The sequence below is a fragment of the Ictalurus punctatus genome, chromosome 15, assembly GCF_001660625.3.
Source record: "Ictalurus punctatus breed USDA103 chromosome 15, Coco_2.0, whole genome shotgun sequence".
Taxonomy (NCBI): domain Eukaryota; kingdom Metazoa; phylum Chordata; class Actinopteri; order Siluriformes; family Ictaluridae; genus Ictalurus; species Ictalurus punctatus.
Genome location: NC_030430.2, coordinates 26,250,227 through 26,267,726, shown reverse-complemented (window position 1 = coordinate 26,267,726; position 17,500 = coordinate 26,250,227). Strand labels below are relative to the sequence as shown.

Sequence of the window (17,500 nt, the reverse complement as noted above, 5' to 3'; positions counted from 1 at the left end):
CATCCTACACCCTACATCCTGCACCCTACATCCTACAGTATACCCTGCACCCTACATCCTGCACCCTACATCCTACAGTATACCCTGCACCCTACATCCTGGACCCTACATCCGGCACCCTACGTCCTACAGTATAACCTGCACCCTACATCCTGCACCCTACATCCTACAGTATAACCTGCACCCTACATCCTGCAGTATAACCTGCACCCTACATCCTGCACCCTACATCTGGCACCCTACATCCTACAGTATACCCTACACCCGACATCCTACAGTATACCCTGCACCCTACATCCTACACCCTACATCCTACAGTATACCCTGCACCATACATCCTACACCCTACATCCTGCACCCTACGTCCTACAGTATACCCTGCACCCTACATCCTGCACCCTACATCCTACGCCCTACATCCTGCACCCTACGTCCTACAGTATAACCTGCACCCTACATCCTGCACCCTACATCTGGCAGCCTACATCCTACAGTACATCCTGCACCCTACACCCTGCACCCTACATGCTACAGTATACCCTGCACCCTACATCCTGCACCCTACATCCTACAGTATATCCTGCACCCTACATCTGGCACCCTACATCCTACAGTATACCCTGCACCCTACATCCTGCACCCTACATCCTACTGTATACCCTGCACCCTACATTCTGCACTCTACATCCTACAGTATAACCTGCACCCTACATCCTACAGTATAACCTGCACCCTACATCCTGCACCCTACATCTGGCACCCTACATCCTACAGTATACCCTGCACCCTACATCCTACAGTATACCCTGCACCCTACATCCTACACCCTACATCCTACAGTATACCCTGCACCCTACATCCTACAGTATACCCTGCACCCTACATCCTACAGTATAACCTGCACCCTACATCCTGCACCCTACATCCTGCACCCTACATCCTGCACCCTACATCCTAATTTATAACCTGCACCCTACATCCTGCACCCTACATCTGGCACCCTACATCCTACAGTACATCCTGCACCTTACACCCTGCACCCTACGTCCTGCACCCTACATCCTACAGTATACCCTGCACCCTACATCCTGCACCCTACATCTGGCACCCTACATCCTACAGTATACCCTGCACCCTACATCCTGCATCCTACAGTATACCCTGCACCCTACATCCTGCACCCTACATCCTACAGTATACCCTGCACCCTACATCCTACAGTATACCCTGCACCCTACATCCTACACCCTACATCCTGCACCCTACAGTATACCCTGCACCCTACATCCTACACCCTACATCCTGCACCCTACATCCTACAGTATACCCTGCACCCTACATCCTGCACCCTACATCCTACAGTATACCCTGCACCCTACATCCTGGACCCTACATCCGGCACCCTACGTCCTACAGTATAACCTGCACCCTACATCCTGCACCCTACATCCTACAGTATAACCTGCACCCTACATCCTGCAGTATAACCTGCACCCTACATCCTGCACCCTACATCTGGCACCCTACATCCTACAGTATACCCTACACCCGACATCCTACAGTATACCCTGCACCCTACATCCTACACCCTACATCCTACAGTATACCCTGCACCATACATCCTACACCCTACATCCTGCACCCTACGTCCTACAGTATACCCTGCACCCTACATCCTGCACCCTACATCCTACGCCCTACATCCTGCACCCTACGTCCTACAGTATAACCTGCACCCTACATCCTGCACCCTACATCTGGCAGCCTACATCCTACAGTACATCCTGCACCCTACACCCTGCACCCTACATGCTACAGTATACCCTGCACCCTACATCCTGCACCCTACATCCTACAATATATCCTGCACCCTACATCTGGCACCCTACATCCTACAGTATACCCTGCACCCTACATCCTGCACCCTACATCCTACTGTATACCCTGCACCCTACATTCTGCACTCTACATCCTACAGTATAACCTGAACCCTACATCCTGCACCCTACATCCTACAGTATAACCTGCACCCTACATCCTACAGTATAACCTGCACCCTACATCCTGCACCCTACATCTGGCACCCTACATCCTACAGTATACCCTGCACCCTACATCCTACAGTATACCCTGCACCCTACATCCTACACCCTACATCCTACAGTATACCCTGCACCCTACATCCTACAGTATACCCTGCACCCTACGTCCTACAGTATAACCTGCACCCTACATCCTGCACCCTACATCCTGCACCCTACATCTGGCACCCTACATCCTACAGTATACCCTGCACCCTACATCCTACAGTATACCCTACATCTACACCATGCCCTACATCCTACACCCTACAGTATACCCGGTACCCTATACCCTACACCCTACACTATACACTATACCCTACACTATACCCTACATCCTACATCCTGCACCCTACATCCTGCACCCTACATCCTAATTTATAAGCTGCACCCTACATCCTGCACCCTACATCTGGCAGCCTACATCCTACAGTACACCCTGCACCCTACGTCCTGCACCCTACATCCTACAGTATACCCTGCACCCTACGTCCTGCACCCTACATCCTACAGTATACCCTTCACCCTACATCCTGCACCCTACATCCTACAGTACATCCTGCACCCTACATCCTGCACCCTACATCTGGCACCCTACATCCTACAGTATACCCTGCACCCTACATCCTACTGTATACCCTGCACCCTACATTCTGCACCCTACATCCTACAGTATACCCTGCACCCTACATCCTACACCCTACATCCTGCACCCTACATCCTACAATATACCCTGCACCATACATCCTACAGTATACCCTGCACCCTACATCCTGGACCCTACATCCGGCACCCTACATCCTACAGTATAACCTGAACCCTACATCCTGCACCCTACATCCTACAGTATAACCTGCACCCTACATCCTGCACCCTACATCTGGCACCCTACATCCTACAGTATACCCTGCACCCTACATCCTGCACCCTACATCTGGCACCCTACATCCTACAGTATACCCTGCACCCTACATCCTACAGTATACCCTGCATCCTGCACCCTACATCCTTCACCCTACATCCTACAGTATAACCTGCACCCTACATCCTACAGTATACCCTACATCTACACCATGCCCTACATCCTACACCCTACAGTATACCCGGTACCCTATACCCTACACCCTACACTATACACTATACCCTACACTATACCCTACATCCTACATCCTGCACCCTACATCCTGCACCCTACATCCTAATTTATAAGCTGCACCCTACATCCTGCACCCTACATCTGGCAGCCTACATCCTACAGTACACCCTGCACCCTACGTCCTGCACCCTACATCCTACAGTATACCCTGCACCCTACGTCCTGCACCCTACATCCTACAGTATACCCTTCACCCTACATCCTGCACCCTACATCCTACAGTATACCCTGCACCCTACATCCTGCACCCTACATCTGGCACCCTACATCCTACAGTATACCCTGCACCCTACATCCTACTGTATACCCTGCACCCTACATTCTGCACCCTACATCCTACAGTATACCCTGCACCCTACATCCTACACCCTACATCCTGCACCCTACATCCTACAATATACCCTGCACCATACATCCTACAGTATACCCTGCACCCTACATCCTGGACCCTACATCCGGCACCCTACATCCTACAGTATAACCTGAACCCTACATCCTGCACCCTACATCCTACAGTATAACCTGCACCCTACATCCTGCACCCTACATCTGGCACCCTACATCCTACAGTATACCCTGCACCCTACATCCTGCACCCTACATCTGGCACCCTACATCCTACAGTATACCCTGCACCCTACATCCTACAGTATACCCTGCACCCTACATCCTACACCCTACATCCTGCACCCTACGTCCTACAGTATACCCTGCACCCTACATCCTGCACCCTACATCCTGCACCCTACATCCTGCACCCTGCATCTGGCACCCTACGTCCTACAGTATACCCTGCACCCTACATCCTACGCCCTACATCCTGCACCCTATGTCCTACAGTATAACCAGCACCCTACATCCTGCACCCTACATCCTGCACCCTACATCCTACAGTATACCCTCACCCTACATCCTACACCCTACATCCTGCACCCTACGTCCTACAGTATACCCTGCACCCTACATCCTGCATCCTACGTCCTACAGTATACCCTGCACCCTACATCCTACAGTATACCCTGCACCCTACATCCTGCACCCTACGTCCTACAGTATACCCTGCACCTTACATCCTGCACCCTACATCCTACAGTATACCCTGCACCCTACATCCTGGACCCTACATCCGGCACCCTACATCCTACAGTATACCCTGCACCCTACATCCTGCACCCTACATCCTGCACCCTACATCCTACAGTATACCCTGCACCCTACATCCTGGACCCTACATCCGGCACCCTACATCCTACCGTATACCCTGCATCCTGCATCCTGCACCCTACATCATACCCTGCACCCTACATCCTGCACCCTACATCCTACAGTATATCCTGCACCCTACATCCTGGCCTTTGGCTTGAGATTTTTATTTTGACATTTATCCAGGTCACCTGAGGAGTTAATATGGTGTCTTCCATGTGCTCAAAAGGACTTTCTTAATTAGACAGTGGAAGATGCTGGTGACCAAACAGTCTTGTATTCCCTTTATTTTATAACGTCTGGTGCTCTTTATTTTGTTATTGGAAGGCTGGCCAAATTGAAAACCCCTTTGTTTGGAATTTAGCAATTTGATTAGATCAGATTAGATACTCATCAAATTATCGGCTTGTATACCTGTCTGTCTGCCTCTCACACCAACAATTAAGCACAGGTATGACTCACAGCCAAACACAGTATCTATAACAAAAAAAATGCAAGTTAGAACTACACAGCATCTTAACGGGGGGATTTAATCATTTGACCACTACATAAGTATAAAACTGGTCTTGGAATGTTTCTGAAACTAGACTCTGGAGATGGAAGTTTGTTGGAATGAAACTGGAGCTGGGGTTCGAATCAGGATTGGTTGACCTGTCACAACCAGCCTTTAACCACAATGATGTGTTGAATATCTGCTGGATTGTGATAAACACTTTATTTTGAAGTCACTATGGGAGTGTAAGTACTGGGTGTTGGTGTGGTTTGCCTGCACTGGTTTTTCAAGTAAACTCGTGCCAAATATTTCAAACAATGGAAAGTGCTGATTCTGCCACTGAGGCTGCCGCCATGTTGGAGGAGAAATTAAGTCATTGCAACATGCAGAGACAAATTGAGCGTTTGCAGACGGAGATTAAATGAGTTAAAGGAATTAATGGACACTGTTGATGTGTTAAAAATGTCATTTGTTCAATGAATGAATTTGATGGAGCTCATGTATCTGTGCAACTAATGTTAAGTGATGATGAAGGAAAACATTTTAACTGGTATGTGCCAAAAAGCAATACTTATTTATCATTTTTTAAGGACGTGGAAGCATGGAAGCTCAATCATCCTGAGCGACAAGAAGTGATTACACCCTTTAACAGTGTTTCAAATGCATCTAGGAAATCAAATAAATCAAAGGGGTCTTCTAAATCCGGTACGTCTTCTGTGTCCTCAGCACGCATAAAAGCCGAAGCTGAGAAAGCAGGTGTTCAGGAGCGTGCTGCTGGGCTGAAGAAGAAGCATGCTTTGGAACTGCAGACAATAAAGCTGCAAGATGCAATAGAAGAAAGTGAGCTGGAAACTGGTATAGCTGCAGCAAATCCCAATGTACAGGTTCTTGAGAAGTCTGAGAAACAGTTTGCAAGCTCTCAAACCAAATCAGTGTCTCACTCAAAACCATCTGAAGATGGTATGAATACTTACCTTGAAACAGAAGATAAAGAACGAGGAAATTACTGTGGATCCAGAACCAGCAGTGGAATATGCAAGTATACATCATTCCGAAAACTCCACTTCGAACGGATCAAAGCTAACAGCCACACCCAATTCAAACATCAGTAACACGGCAAACATCTCACCAAGCAGCAGCTCCTTCTACACCAACAACACAACCAAATTTCGCAAACACAACTAACAACTTCAGTGACATTTCAGATCTCATTGTTCAAGAGCAAAACCGGTCTCTACTTCCCTGCAGGGAAATCCCTATTCTTGATCCTCTGAACTTTAGAACTTTCATACAGGCATTTGCACATGGGATTGAAAGCAAGACTAGTAACAACTGGTTTTATTACTTGGAGAAATACACTTCTGGCCAATCAAAGGAATTGGTCAGGACGTTGTCTGCACATGGAGGCACATAACTGCTATGTTGAGGGGAAAAATTCATTCATTACAGTTTCTACATGAAGAACTTCTCCACTGTTCACTGATGGAGACTCGAGTGCAGAACTGTTTGTGGTGATTGTAGTGCTAAAGCTATCACAGCATAACTGTTCATATGAACTGAGGTCCAGAGCATCTTTATGGTGTTAAAGTGGAACCGTCCTCAGTAATCTCAGTGATCTTCAGACTGCACCATGTGGGACATCCTCAGCAGCAGCATGTGACCTCCAACTGATGAGAACTCCAACCAGAAGTAGAACATCAGGATGGATCAGGCAGGTCCGGAGAGTAGAAGGGGTCAGGAACACTGACGTCTCAGGAGGAACGTGTATAAGACACAGCTCAAGAGCTTCAGTTAATGTTCACATCAAACACCAGAATGAAGAAAAAGTCTGATCTCTGTGACTGTGAATGTTGCATGGATGTTGGATGGTTGTTGGTACCAGTTGGGCTGGTTTGAGTATTTCAGGAACTGCTGATCTCCTGGGATCTTCTCACACAGCAGTCTCTACAGTTTATACAGAATGGTGTGAAAAACAAAAAACATTGAGTGAGTGACAGTTCTGTGGGTGGAAATGCCTCGTTAAGAGAGATCAGAGGAAAATGGCCAGATTGATTTGAGCTGCATGGAAGGATGTAGTAACTCATATAATCACGTTTTACAGCCACAGTGAGCAGAAACGCATCTGAGCATGCACTAAACATCTGAGCTTGAGGTGGATGAGCTACAACAGCAGAAGACCACGTCAGGTTCCTCTCCTGAGGCTGTCATGAGCACAGACTCACCCAAACTGGACAGTTGAAGATTAGAAAAAAAAATCACCTGGTCTTTTTCCCATCTTCACCTGTACAGATCGAGTGAGTCTGTGCTCATGACCGCCTCAGATTCCTGCTCTGCTGCCACATGATTGGCTGATTAGATTACTGCCTGAATGTACAAGTGCTCCTAATAAAGTGGATCTTAAACATATGTGTTTATATAACAAGTTCAGTTGTTTGGATGTTTATATTTAAATGTGTGTGTGTGTGTGTGTGTGTGTTCAGGGTGGAGCTAATGGGCTCATTGTGCTCTCAACACTCTGGTTCAGTGGGCAGAGTCAGGAGGATGGGCGGTGCAGAGGACAGCGCTCTGGTGGAGCGAGTGGATGATGACTCTCTGGATGGGCGGGACAGACAGGAGGACATCGCCCAGTTCCCATATGTGGAGTTCACAGGCAGAGACAGCATCACCTGTCCCACCTGCCAGGGCTCTGGACGCATCCCCTCAGGTGAGTCTCACTTTACTACACCGATAACTCCTGCAGCATGGGCTCGAAACAAAAACTCACAGTACGCTCAGAAAAAAACCCATAAAAACACAAACGTAAATAAAAGCAGTTAAATCAAATAAATCACATGATTCTGTGCTGAAATATCGGCCAATCAGAGCGCAGCTCAGACCTGCTACAAAGTTTAAATTAGAACAAAGCCATGAATATCACAATAGAGTCCAGACAGTCACATGACCTCCACTGACTATATCCTAAACTTTTAACATCTGTGTTTGGTGTAAGTAATTATCAGAACCGCCCCAACACACACACACACACACACACACAGAATAAAGTCCAGCACAAACTGTTGATGACCTGTCGGGCTCATTGATCACATCACAAGATGTTTTTGTTATTTTGTTTTACAGATCAGGTGAATGAGCTGGTGGCATTGATTCCCTACAGTGACCAGAGACTGCAGCCTCAAAGGACGTGAGACACGCACACACACACACACACACACACACACACACACACACACACACACACACACACACACACACACATAAACAAACACATATATCCACATATACACACACATTGTCACGGAGATGCTGTGCTGGTTCGTTATAAATGATGGATTAACTGTTCAATATAGCACTTTAGTGCAAATGTTCTTTTATTTGCCGGGTCCACAATTCAAGTCCAACATGTGTGTGTATATATAGACAAAACCCCGGGTTTGTCTGCCCCACCATTATATATCACCTGGCATGAAACCCAGGTGTGCTTTACCCAACAAACTATAAGACAAAAACAGACGAATGGTTAAGTACTCTGAGTTTTGAGTTCTTCTTCATCTCCTGTTATTAAGGAGACGAGTGAAGGTGTGTCGCGTGTTCTCAGCTTCATACGGTTCTGTTCAGCAGATGAATGAATAAAGAACAGAGTTGAGATTATAATAATAATGATGATCTAAACTAGAGATCGAACTGATATTGATTTTTTTATAACCGATACCGATTATTTGCATGTTTGTGTCCGATAACTGATATTTATTTATTGTTTTATTTCTGTTTTTGACGCAGTGATAACTCCACCACTGAACTGAACAAACTGTTTTATTTATAACAGTTTTGTCAATTTCACTTCCTCCTCGCATACAAAACACAACAAAACTATTATTTATATACCAGAAAGCAAAGCAAGTCTACTTTACCTGCACGCCGTTTCAGATTCAGTGCTGCAATCGTGGTTCTGCACGCAACTCTCAAAACACCCACAAGATGGTGCCAATATTCTGCCTCTTCGTACTATTATTATTATTCATTATAAAACCGATATCCTATTATGGAAAATTACTTAAATATCAGAATAATATCAGTAAAACTGATTATCTGTAGATCTCTAATCTAAACCACAGCACAGTGTTAGTTAATGTGATGAGTCCCGGATCATACCTGAGCTTGCTGTACAGTAATGTTAAAATTAGTGTTTAATGAGCGTGTGTGTGTGTGTGTGTGTGTGTGTGTGATGTTTGCATACAGGAAGCAGTATGTTGGTCTGTCTGTGATTGTGTGTTTGTTTGTCTGCTCCCTCGTCACCTTCTTCATGTTCCCTCGGCCCGTCCTGGTGGAGGACGGAGGGATACAGTCTGTCGTCATCCATTTTGACCATGACAACAGCCGCGTGCTCATTAACATGACCGTGAGTGTACAAACACACACAAACACACACACAACAGATTGTATGTGATCATTTTAGGCTTTTACAGGATTAATCTTTATTCAATTAAATTAAAGTTTATTTTTATACAGCACTTCTCGCTATCTGGATGTTATTTAAATCCATAATGAATAATCCAGAGGCAACAGTGTTGAGGAAAAACCTTGAGAGGAACTAATATAAGTCAAACACTGTGTCTGAGTCCCGAACAGTAATTGGAAAGCTGTTCCATAACTGTGGGAATTTGTAAGAGAAAGCTCTTCCCCCTGCTGTAGCCTTCAGTATTCCAGGTACCAACAAATAGCCTGCACCTTTTGATGGAAGTAGGCGTGGCAGATCATAAAAGACCAGAAGTTCACTCAGGTCAAATGGAGTCAATAATCACTCCAAGGTCTTTTACTGCTGCACATGATGAAACAGAAAGTCCATCCAGAGTTACTGTGAGATCAGAAAGATTACTTCTAGCTACACGTGGTCCTAGTAGTTCTTCTGTCTTGTCAGAATTAAGTAAGAGGAAGTTAATAAACATCCAACGTCTAATGTCCTTTACACATTCCTCAACTTTACCAAGCTGCTGTCTGTCCTCTGGCTTTACACAGGTAATGTGCCCACAGTTGCCCACAGTGGCTCAGGTGGTAGAGCAGGTATCCATTAATCACAGGGCTGGAGGTTCGATTCCCGGCCCACATGCCGAAGTGTCCTTGATTATATATGTTTTCTACATCCTTGTGTGGGATTAAAAATGTATGTCTGTGTGTTCTCTCAGAATGCCCTGAACTTTAACAATCAGAACTTCTTCACCGTGTTGGTGGACAGTGTGAACAGTCAGGTTCTCTACATGAAGACGGTCATCGGCACTCAGCAGCTCGACAACATCATCAGCATCCAACCACTGAGCCAGAGACAGGTGAGGGGGCGGAGTCAGTCACAGACAGGTATGGGAGAGGTATTAGTCAGAGATGAGTATGGTGGTGGGGTCAGTCAGAGATGAATATTGGGGAGGGGTCAGTTAGAGGTGAGCTGGGGGGGAGGGGCCAGTCAGAGACAGGTATGAACCATACAATCACCTCTACTGATTGTATTTTGTACAGAGATTTTGTGTGTGCGTGTGTGTGTGTGTGCAGATGAACTTCACTGTGACTGTGGAGATTAGCGGTTCACTGTCCTACGTGTAGTAAGTTCACTTTTACATTTAAAAGTAGTCTCACTGAGCTCATGTTTACATTATTATTATATTTATATATTTCTGTAAAGCTGCTTTGGGACAAAATCCCTAACCCTATACAAATACTAAACCCTATACAAATACTAAACCCTAACACTAACCCCATACAAATACTAAACCCTAACACTAACCCCATACAAATACTAAACCCTAACACTAACCCTATACAAATACTAAACCCTATACAAATACTAAACCCTAACACTAACCCTATACAAATACTAAACCCTAACCCTATACAAATACTAAACCCTAACACTAACCCTATACAAATACTAAACCCTAACACTAACCCTATACAAATACTAAACCCAAACACTAACCCTATACAAATACGAAACCCTATACAAATACTAAACCCTAACACTAACCCTATACAAATACTAAACCCTAACCCTATACAAATACTAAACCCTAACACTAACCCTATACAAATACTAAACCCTATACAAATACTAAACCCTAACACTAACCCTATACAAATACTAAACCCTAACCCTATACAAATACTTAACCCTAACCCTATACCAATACTAAACCCTAACACTAACCCTCTCCAAATACTAAACATTATACAAATACTTAACCCTAACACTAACCCCATACAAATACTAAACCCTAACCCTATACAAATACTAAACCCTAACACTAACCCTCTACAAATACTAAACCCTATACAAATACTAAACCCTAACACTAACCCTCTACAAATACTAAACCCTATACAAATACTTAACCCTAACACTAACCCCATACAAATACTAAACCCTAACCCTATACAAATGCTAAACCCTAACACTAACCCTCTACAAATACTAAACCCTATACAAATACTTAACCCTAATACTAACTCTATACAAATACTAAACCTTAACCCTATACAAATACTAAACCCTATACAAATACTAAACCCTAACACTAACCCTCTACAAATACTAAACCCTATACAAATACTAAACCCTAACACTAACCCTCTACAAATACTGAACCCTATACAAATACTAAACCCTATACAAATACTAAACCCTAACACTAACCCTCTACAAATACTGAACCCTATACAAATACTAAACCCTAACACTAACCCTCTACAAATACTAAACCCTAATACTAACCCTATACAAATACTAAACCCTAATACTAACCCTATACAAATACTAAACCCTATACAAATACTTAACCCTAACCCTATACAAATACTTAACCCTAACACTAACCCTATACAAATACTAAACCCTATACAAATACTAAACCCTAACACTAACCCTCTACAAATACTAAACCCTATACAAATACTTAACCCTAACCCTATACAAATACTAAACCCTAACACTAACCCTATACAAATACTAAACCCTATACAAATACTAAACCCTAACACTAACCCTATACAAATACTAAACCCTATACAAATACTAAACCCTAACACTAACCCTATACAAATACTAAACCCTATACAAATACTTAACCCTATACAAATACTAAACCCTAACACTAATCCTATACAAATACTAAACCCTATACAAATACTTAACCCTAACACTAACCCTATACAAATACTAAACCCTAACACTAACCCCATACAAATACTAAACCCTAACACTAACCCCATACAAATACTAAACCTTAACACTAACCCTATACAAATACTAAACCCTAACACTAACCCTATACAAATACTAAACCCTATACAAATACTAAACCCTATACAAATACTAAACCCTATACAAATACTTAACCCTATACAAATACTAAACCCTAACACTAACCCTATACAAATACTAAACCCTATACAAATACTTAACTCTATACAAATACTAAACCCTAACACTAACCCTATACAAATACTAAACCCTATACAAATACTTAACCCTAACCCTATACAAATACTTAACCCTAACACTAACCCTATACAAATACTAAACCCTAACACTAACCCTCTACAAATACTAAACCCTATACAAATACTTAACCCTAACCCTATACAAATACTAAACCCTAACACTAACCCTATACAAATACGAAACCCTAACACTAACCCTATACAAATACTAAACCCTATACAAATACTTAACCCTATACAAATACTAAACCCTAACACTAACCCTATACAAATACTAAACCCTATACAAATACTTAACCCTAACACTAACCCTATACAAATACTAAACCCTAACACTAACCCCATACAAATACTAAACCCTAACACTAACCCCATACAAATACTAAACCTTAACACTAACCCTATACAAATACTAAACCCTATACAAATACTAAACCCTAACACTAACCCTATACAAATACTAAACCCTATACAAATACTTAACCCTATACAAATACTAAACCCTAACACTAACCCTATACAAATACTAAACCCTATACAAATACTTAACCCTAACCCTATACAAATACTTAACCCTAACACTAACCCTATACAAATACTAAACCCTAACACTAACCCTATACAAATACTAAACCCTATACAAATACTAAACCCTAACACTAACCCTATACAAATACTAAACCCTATACAAATACTAAACCCTAACACTAACCCTATACAAATACTAAACCCTATACAAATACTTAACCCTAACCCTATACAAATACTAAACCCTAACACTAACCCTATACAAATACTAAACCCTAACCCCATACAAATACTAAACCTTAACACTAACCCTATACAAATACTAAACCCTGTACAAATACTTAACCCTGACACTAACCCCATACAAATACGAAACCCTAACACTAACCCTATACAAATACTAAACCCTATACAAATACTAAACCCTATACAAATACTAAACCCTAACACTAACCCTATACAAATACTAAACCCTATACAAATACTAAACCCTATACAAATACTAAACCCTAACACTAACCCTATACAAATACTAAACCCTAACACTAACCCTCTACAAATACTAAACCCTATACAAATGCTTAACCCTAACTCTATACAAATACTAAACCCTAACACTAACCCTATACAAATACTAAACCCTAACACTAACCCCATACAAATACTAAACCTTAACACTAACCCTATACAAATACTAAACCCTGTACAAATACTTAACCCTAACACTAACCCCATACAAATACTAAACCCTAACACTAACCCCATACAAACACTAAACCCTAACACTAACACCATACAAATACTAAACCCTAACACTAACCCTTTACAAATACTAAACCCTAACACTAACCCTATACAAATACTAAACCCTAACACTAACCCTATACAAATACTAAACCCTAACAATAACCCGATACAAATACTAAACCCTATACAAATACTAAACCCTAACACTAACCCTATACAAATACTAAACCCTAACAATAACCCGATACAAATACTAAACCCTAACACTAACCCCATACAAATCCTAACACTATACAAATACTAAACCCTAACACTATACAAATACACCTGAACTGAAGTGTGTTCTTGTTCTCACAGTGCTTTCTGCACCATGGCGAGCATTAAAGTTCACAACATTGTGGTGTTCACACAGTGAGTCTCTGATTTCACACCACACACTCCCCACACATACTCCCCCACACACACACACTCTCCACACACACCTCAAACACCAATCACACACTCCCCACACACCGATCACACACTCCTCACCCAAATCAGTTTCACTCATGCAATAGTCACACACTTGTTGACTTCCCCTGAAGAGATATGTGTGTGTATGTGTGTGTCCCTACAGGACCTCAGTAAAAACCTCCTACGTGGTTCGCAGTGCACAGAACACACTGGAGGCATATCGCTACATTGACTGTGGCGCTAACTCCACCCTGCACCACCCACCTGACCTTCACGGCTCTGTGCTGCCCCACTCAGGCCGGAGGACTCTGTACACACACACAGGCTCCACCCATTAAACACAGAATAGCACTGTTCGCATCACGCTATCTTTAAGCCAGCAATAGTGTGAGATTTCTCAGTGTATCTTCCCATTAACTGTGTGGCTGAGACGCTAAACTCTAACATTGAATTCCTACTGGATAAAAAAAAAACCTGCTGCACTTCCTGTTTACATTCGCGTCTCAGGTCACTCACTTCAGGCACATAAAGGGTTAGCCCTTAGCGTTAGCATTTTGTGTTTCTGTATTTAAACTAAAAGGGTGGGAATTTTGAGAGATAAATGAGTGATAAGTGGGGATAAATGAGATGTGATAAATATGCTAAATGCTAGCATGTGGTGCTACTGCTGAACGGCTGCTGATATCTCAGGTCACTTTTATTTCAGGAGCATGTAGTGTTAGCATGTGGCCTTATAGACTTAAAGCAGAGAGACATGTATATAAATGATGTGTAACTGAGATGCTAAATGCCAACATGGATAGTAAAATTAATAAAAGTGTTTGTGTTTAGTCTTAACACTTAGCATTAGCAGTGTTCGCATAAGAGTTTCTGTACTTGAAGATAAATTTTGCACTTTATTTGCTTTTTCTTTTTAATATATATATTAGGATATTTTTTGGTTTGTGTAATTAAATATATAAATGTGAAGATTAGACTACTCCCATTTTTCTCTTGTTTAAAATGGCAGCAGTGAAATTTTAATCTTTATATAATGTGTGTGTGTGTGTGTGTGTGTGTGCGCGCACGCCTCTGGTGACTGTTTTGAGTCAACACACCAATCAGAAACAGTGACTTCCTTTAGCCCCGCCCCCTGGCTTTAATGAGTAAAACTTGGAGTTTACATTCATAATTAAATAAATAAATAAACAAACTTTATTGCACTAATTTATCAGATGATCAAAGAGTTTTCGTTTCCTTTAACTTTACTGTCAGAAGAAGCTGTGTTTAAGATAAATTCTCTATAAACAGGACCGTGGAAATGAAATTCTACACACAATAAAATTTTAAATGAATGATCTAAAAGTTCTGCTGAATTCATGTGAGTGACGTTTCTGCGTCTCTGCAGTGTCTAATCTTCATATAAACGACGTTGAAGTGCACTGAGGATGATTAGGAAGATGAATTCGTTATAGATGTGTCTAATCTCAGTGTAACGCTACATTAATAAACACATTAATGAATCTATTAATCACTCACATTCAAATCATCACAAACTGGATTAAAGCGGAATCTCATTTAATTCTACTGATTAATTTAACTTATTTCAGAACAAAGTAAAATTAACAAAATACAGTCCATCCATCCTTATCCTACTGGGTCGTGGGGAACATGGGGCCCTGGACCGGGTGCCGATCCATCGCAGGGCGCAATCACACACGCACTCGCTCATTATTCATACACTGCGGACACTACGGACACGGCAATCAGCCTACCATGCATGTCTTTGGACTGGGGGAGGAAACCGGAGTACCTGGAGGAAACCACCGCAGCACGGGGAGAACATGAGCAGAGCACAGAGCAGCCGTGGGAATTGAACCCCCGACCCTGGAGGTGTGAGGGGAACATGCTAACCACTAAGCTACCGTGCGCCCTACAACAATACAGTGTTTAATATAAAATAAATCTAACGGAAATACAGAAAAACATCACTGGTGAAGAACCGCTAGGTTAAAAGTCGCTATAAGTGCAGACCATTTACCATGATGTCAGACCAGGAAGTGCTAGCATGTGCGCTCATTCTCCTCCATGCTAATGCTACTCTTGCTGCTGCTGTTCTTTGGCGAAAGGCTTGTTATTAATGGCAACTTCGTTTCCATCAGCACGTCACCTAGTTTGGCAGCTGTTGTCTTCACCATGACCCCGTAGGCCTCAGGGTCAGAGGTCGTGATGTAGCCTTCTGTGGGTGTATCGCAGTCAACCAGCATCGGCTCCTGTTTGATTGGATGAGCAGAATGTTCTGGAGAGCAGAGAGGCGAGGGGACGAGTCCATGAGCTCGAGCCTGCATCTCCAACTCCTGCATTAGCAAAGAGAACAGAGAACATGCTAATCAGCACTTCTTATTCGATATAAAATGGAGCCTTTCGGCACACACACTCTGATGATGATGATGATGATGATGGAGAGCTGTGTACCTGTACCCGCAACATCAGGTGGCGGTTAGTGATCTCCAGGTTCTTTTGCCGGGTCTCCAGCTCTTTGGCGTGTTGCTGATCCCTCTGCAGCTTCCTGATGTAGTCCACTGACGCCTTCAGTATAGTGCCCTTGTTCCAGCGCATGTCCCTGAACACACACACACACACACACACACTGAGCTGACAGCAGCAGATCTGATGGTGCAGTGCAGTAGCAGTGTAGTGATGGACGTACGGGTCATTGGATTTGGGGATGAGGGTGCCAAGCTCTTTAATGCGGTCGTTGATGTTGAAGCGCCGTCTCCTCTCGACTGCAAGAACATGAAGAAAACACAGGGATCAGACCCTCACACTGCGTCAGTTTTATAAGAAGTGGGTGTTGAGGAACTCACTCAGGTTGTGGTTGTCTTTTTTCTGTCGTTCCTTTGCGAGAGCGTGAGTGTCTGCATCTCAGAGGAAGAAGAACAGACGAAGTTCTCGTTAAAAGTCATTTTATTCAGATTAAACAGTCTGTGCTTAAAACCTAGTTAAGTAATTGTGTGTGTGTGTGTGTGTGTGTGTGTGTGTGTGAGAGAGTGTGTGTACACTTACCACAGAAGTCCCTCTTCACGTTGGGCAGGTTCTCAGGGCAGGAAGTGCTGACGGAGATGGGGGGCGGAGCTAAACTCTGATTGTTATAAACATCCATCATATTCACTGACAATGGCATCTACAAGGTTAAAACAAACACACACACACACACACACACACACACACTTTAGTACAGTACTTGGTGATTTGAGACACAGCCCCAGTAAGTCAGCTCTAGTCTCCATGTCACACTACATATGCGGTGTAGATTATTTGTGGTCTTTATTTAGCTTGCTTTGGGACACAGGTGCAGATCGGGACAATTCTTAGATA

General features: G+C 43.1%; 2 protein-coding genes across 4 annotated transcripts in view; one reads left to right on the top strand and one right to left on the bottom strand.

The window, feature by feature from the left end:
- Positions 1-15,477, top strand: part of LOC108276359 (transmembrane protein 106C) — a 17,620-nt gene extending 2,143 nt beyond the window's left edge. Inside the window, exons 3-9 of the mRNA XM_017487972.3 lie at positions 7,458-7,637; positions 8,051-8,114; positions 9,170-9,329; positions 10,114-10,254; positions 10,472-10,521; positions 14,048-14,101; positions 14,307-15,477. Of these exons, the coding sequence (XP_017343461.1) occupies positions 7,475-7,637; positions 8,051-8,114; positions 9,170-9,329; positions 10,114-10,254; positions 10,472-10,521; positions 14,048-14,101; positions 14,307-14,481 (807 nt within the window). The 5' untranslated portion in view covers positions 7,458-7,474 and the 3' untranslated portion in view covers positions 14,482-15,477. The remainder of the gene's footprint in view (positions 1-7,457; positions 7,638-8,050; positions 8,115-9,169; positions 9,330-10,113; positions 10,255-10,471; positions 10,522-14,047; positions 14,102-14,306) is intronic.
- LOC108276335 (microphthalmia-associated transcription factor) overlaps positions 15,258-17,500 on the bottom strand; it is a 14,716-nt gene continuing 12,473 nt past the window's right edge. For 2 of the 3 annotated variants that reach the window (XM_017487926.3, XM_017487928.3), the window contains exons 5-9: positions 17,189-17,306; positions 16,990-17,046; positions 16,833-16,908; positions 16,598-16,745; positions 15,258-16,479 (exon numbers count right to left, since the gene is read on the bottom strand). In XM_017487926.3, coding sequence (XP_017343415.1) covers positions 16,186-16,479; positions 16,598-16,745; positions 16,833-16,908; positions 16,990-17,046; positions 17,189-17,306 — 693 coding nt within the window. In that variant the 3' untranslated portion in view covers positions 15,258-16,185. The remainder of the gene's footprint in view (positions 16,480-16,597; positions 16,746-16,832; positions 16,909-16,989; positions 17,047-17,188; positions 17,307-17,500) is intronic. The other variant, XM_017487927.3, reaches the window with a different exon arrangement.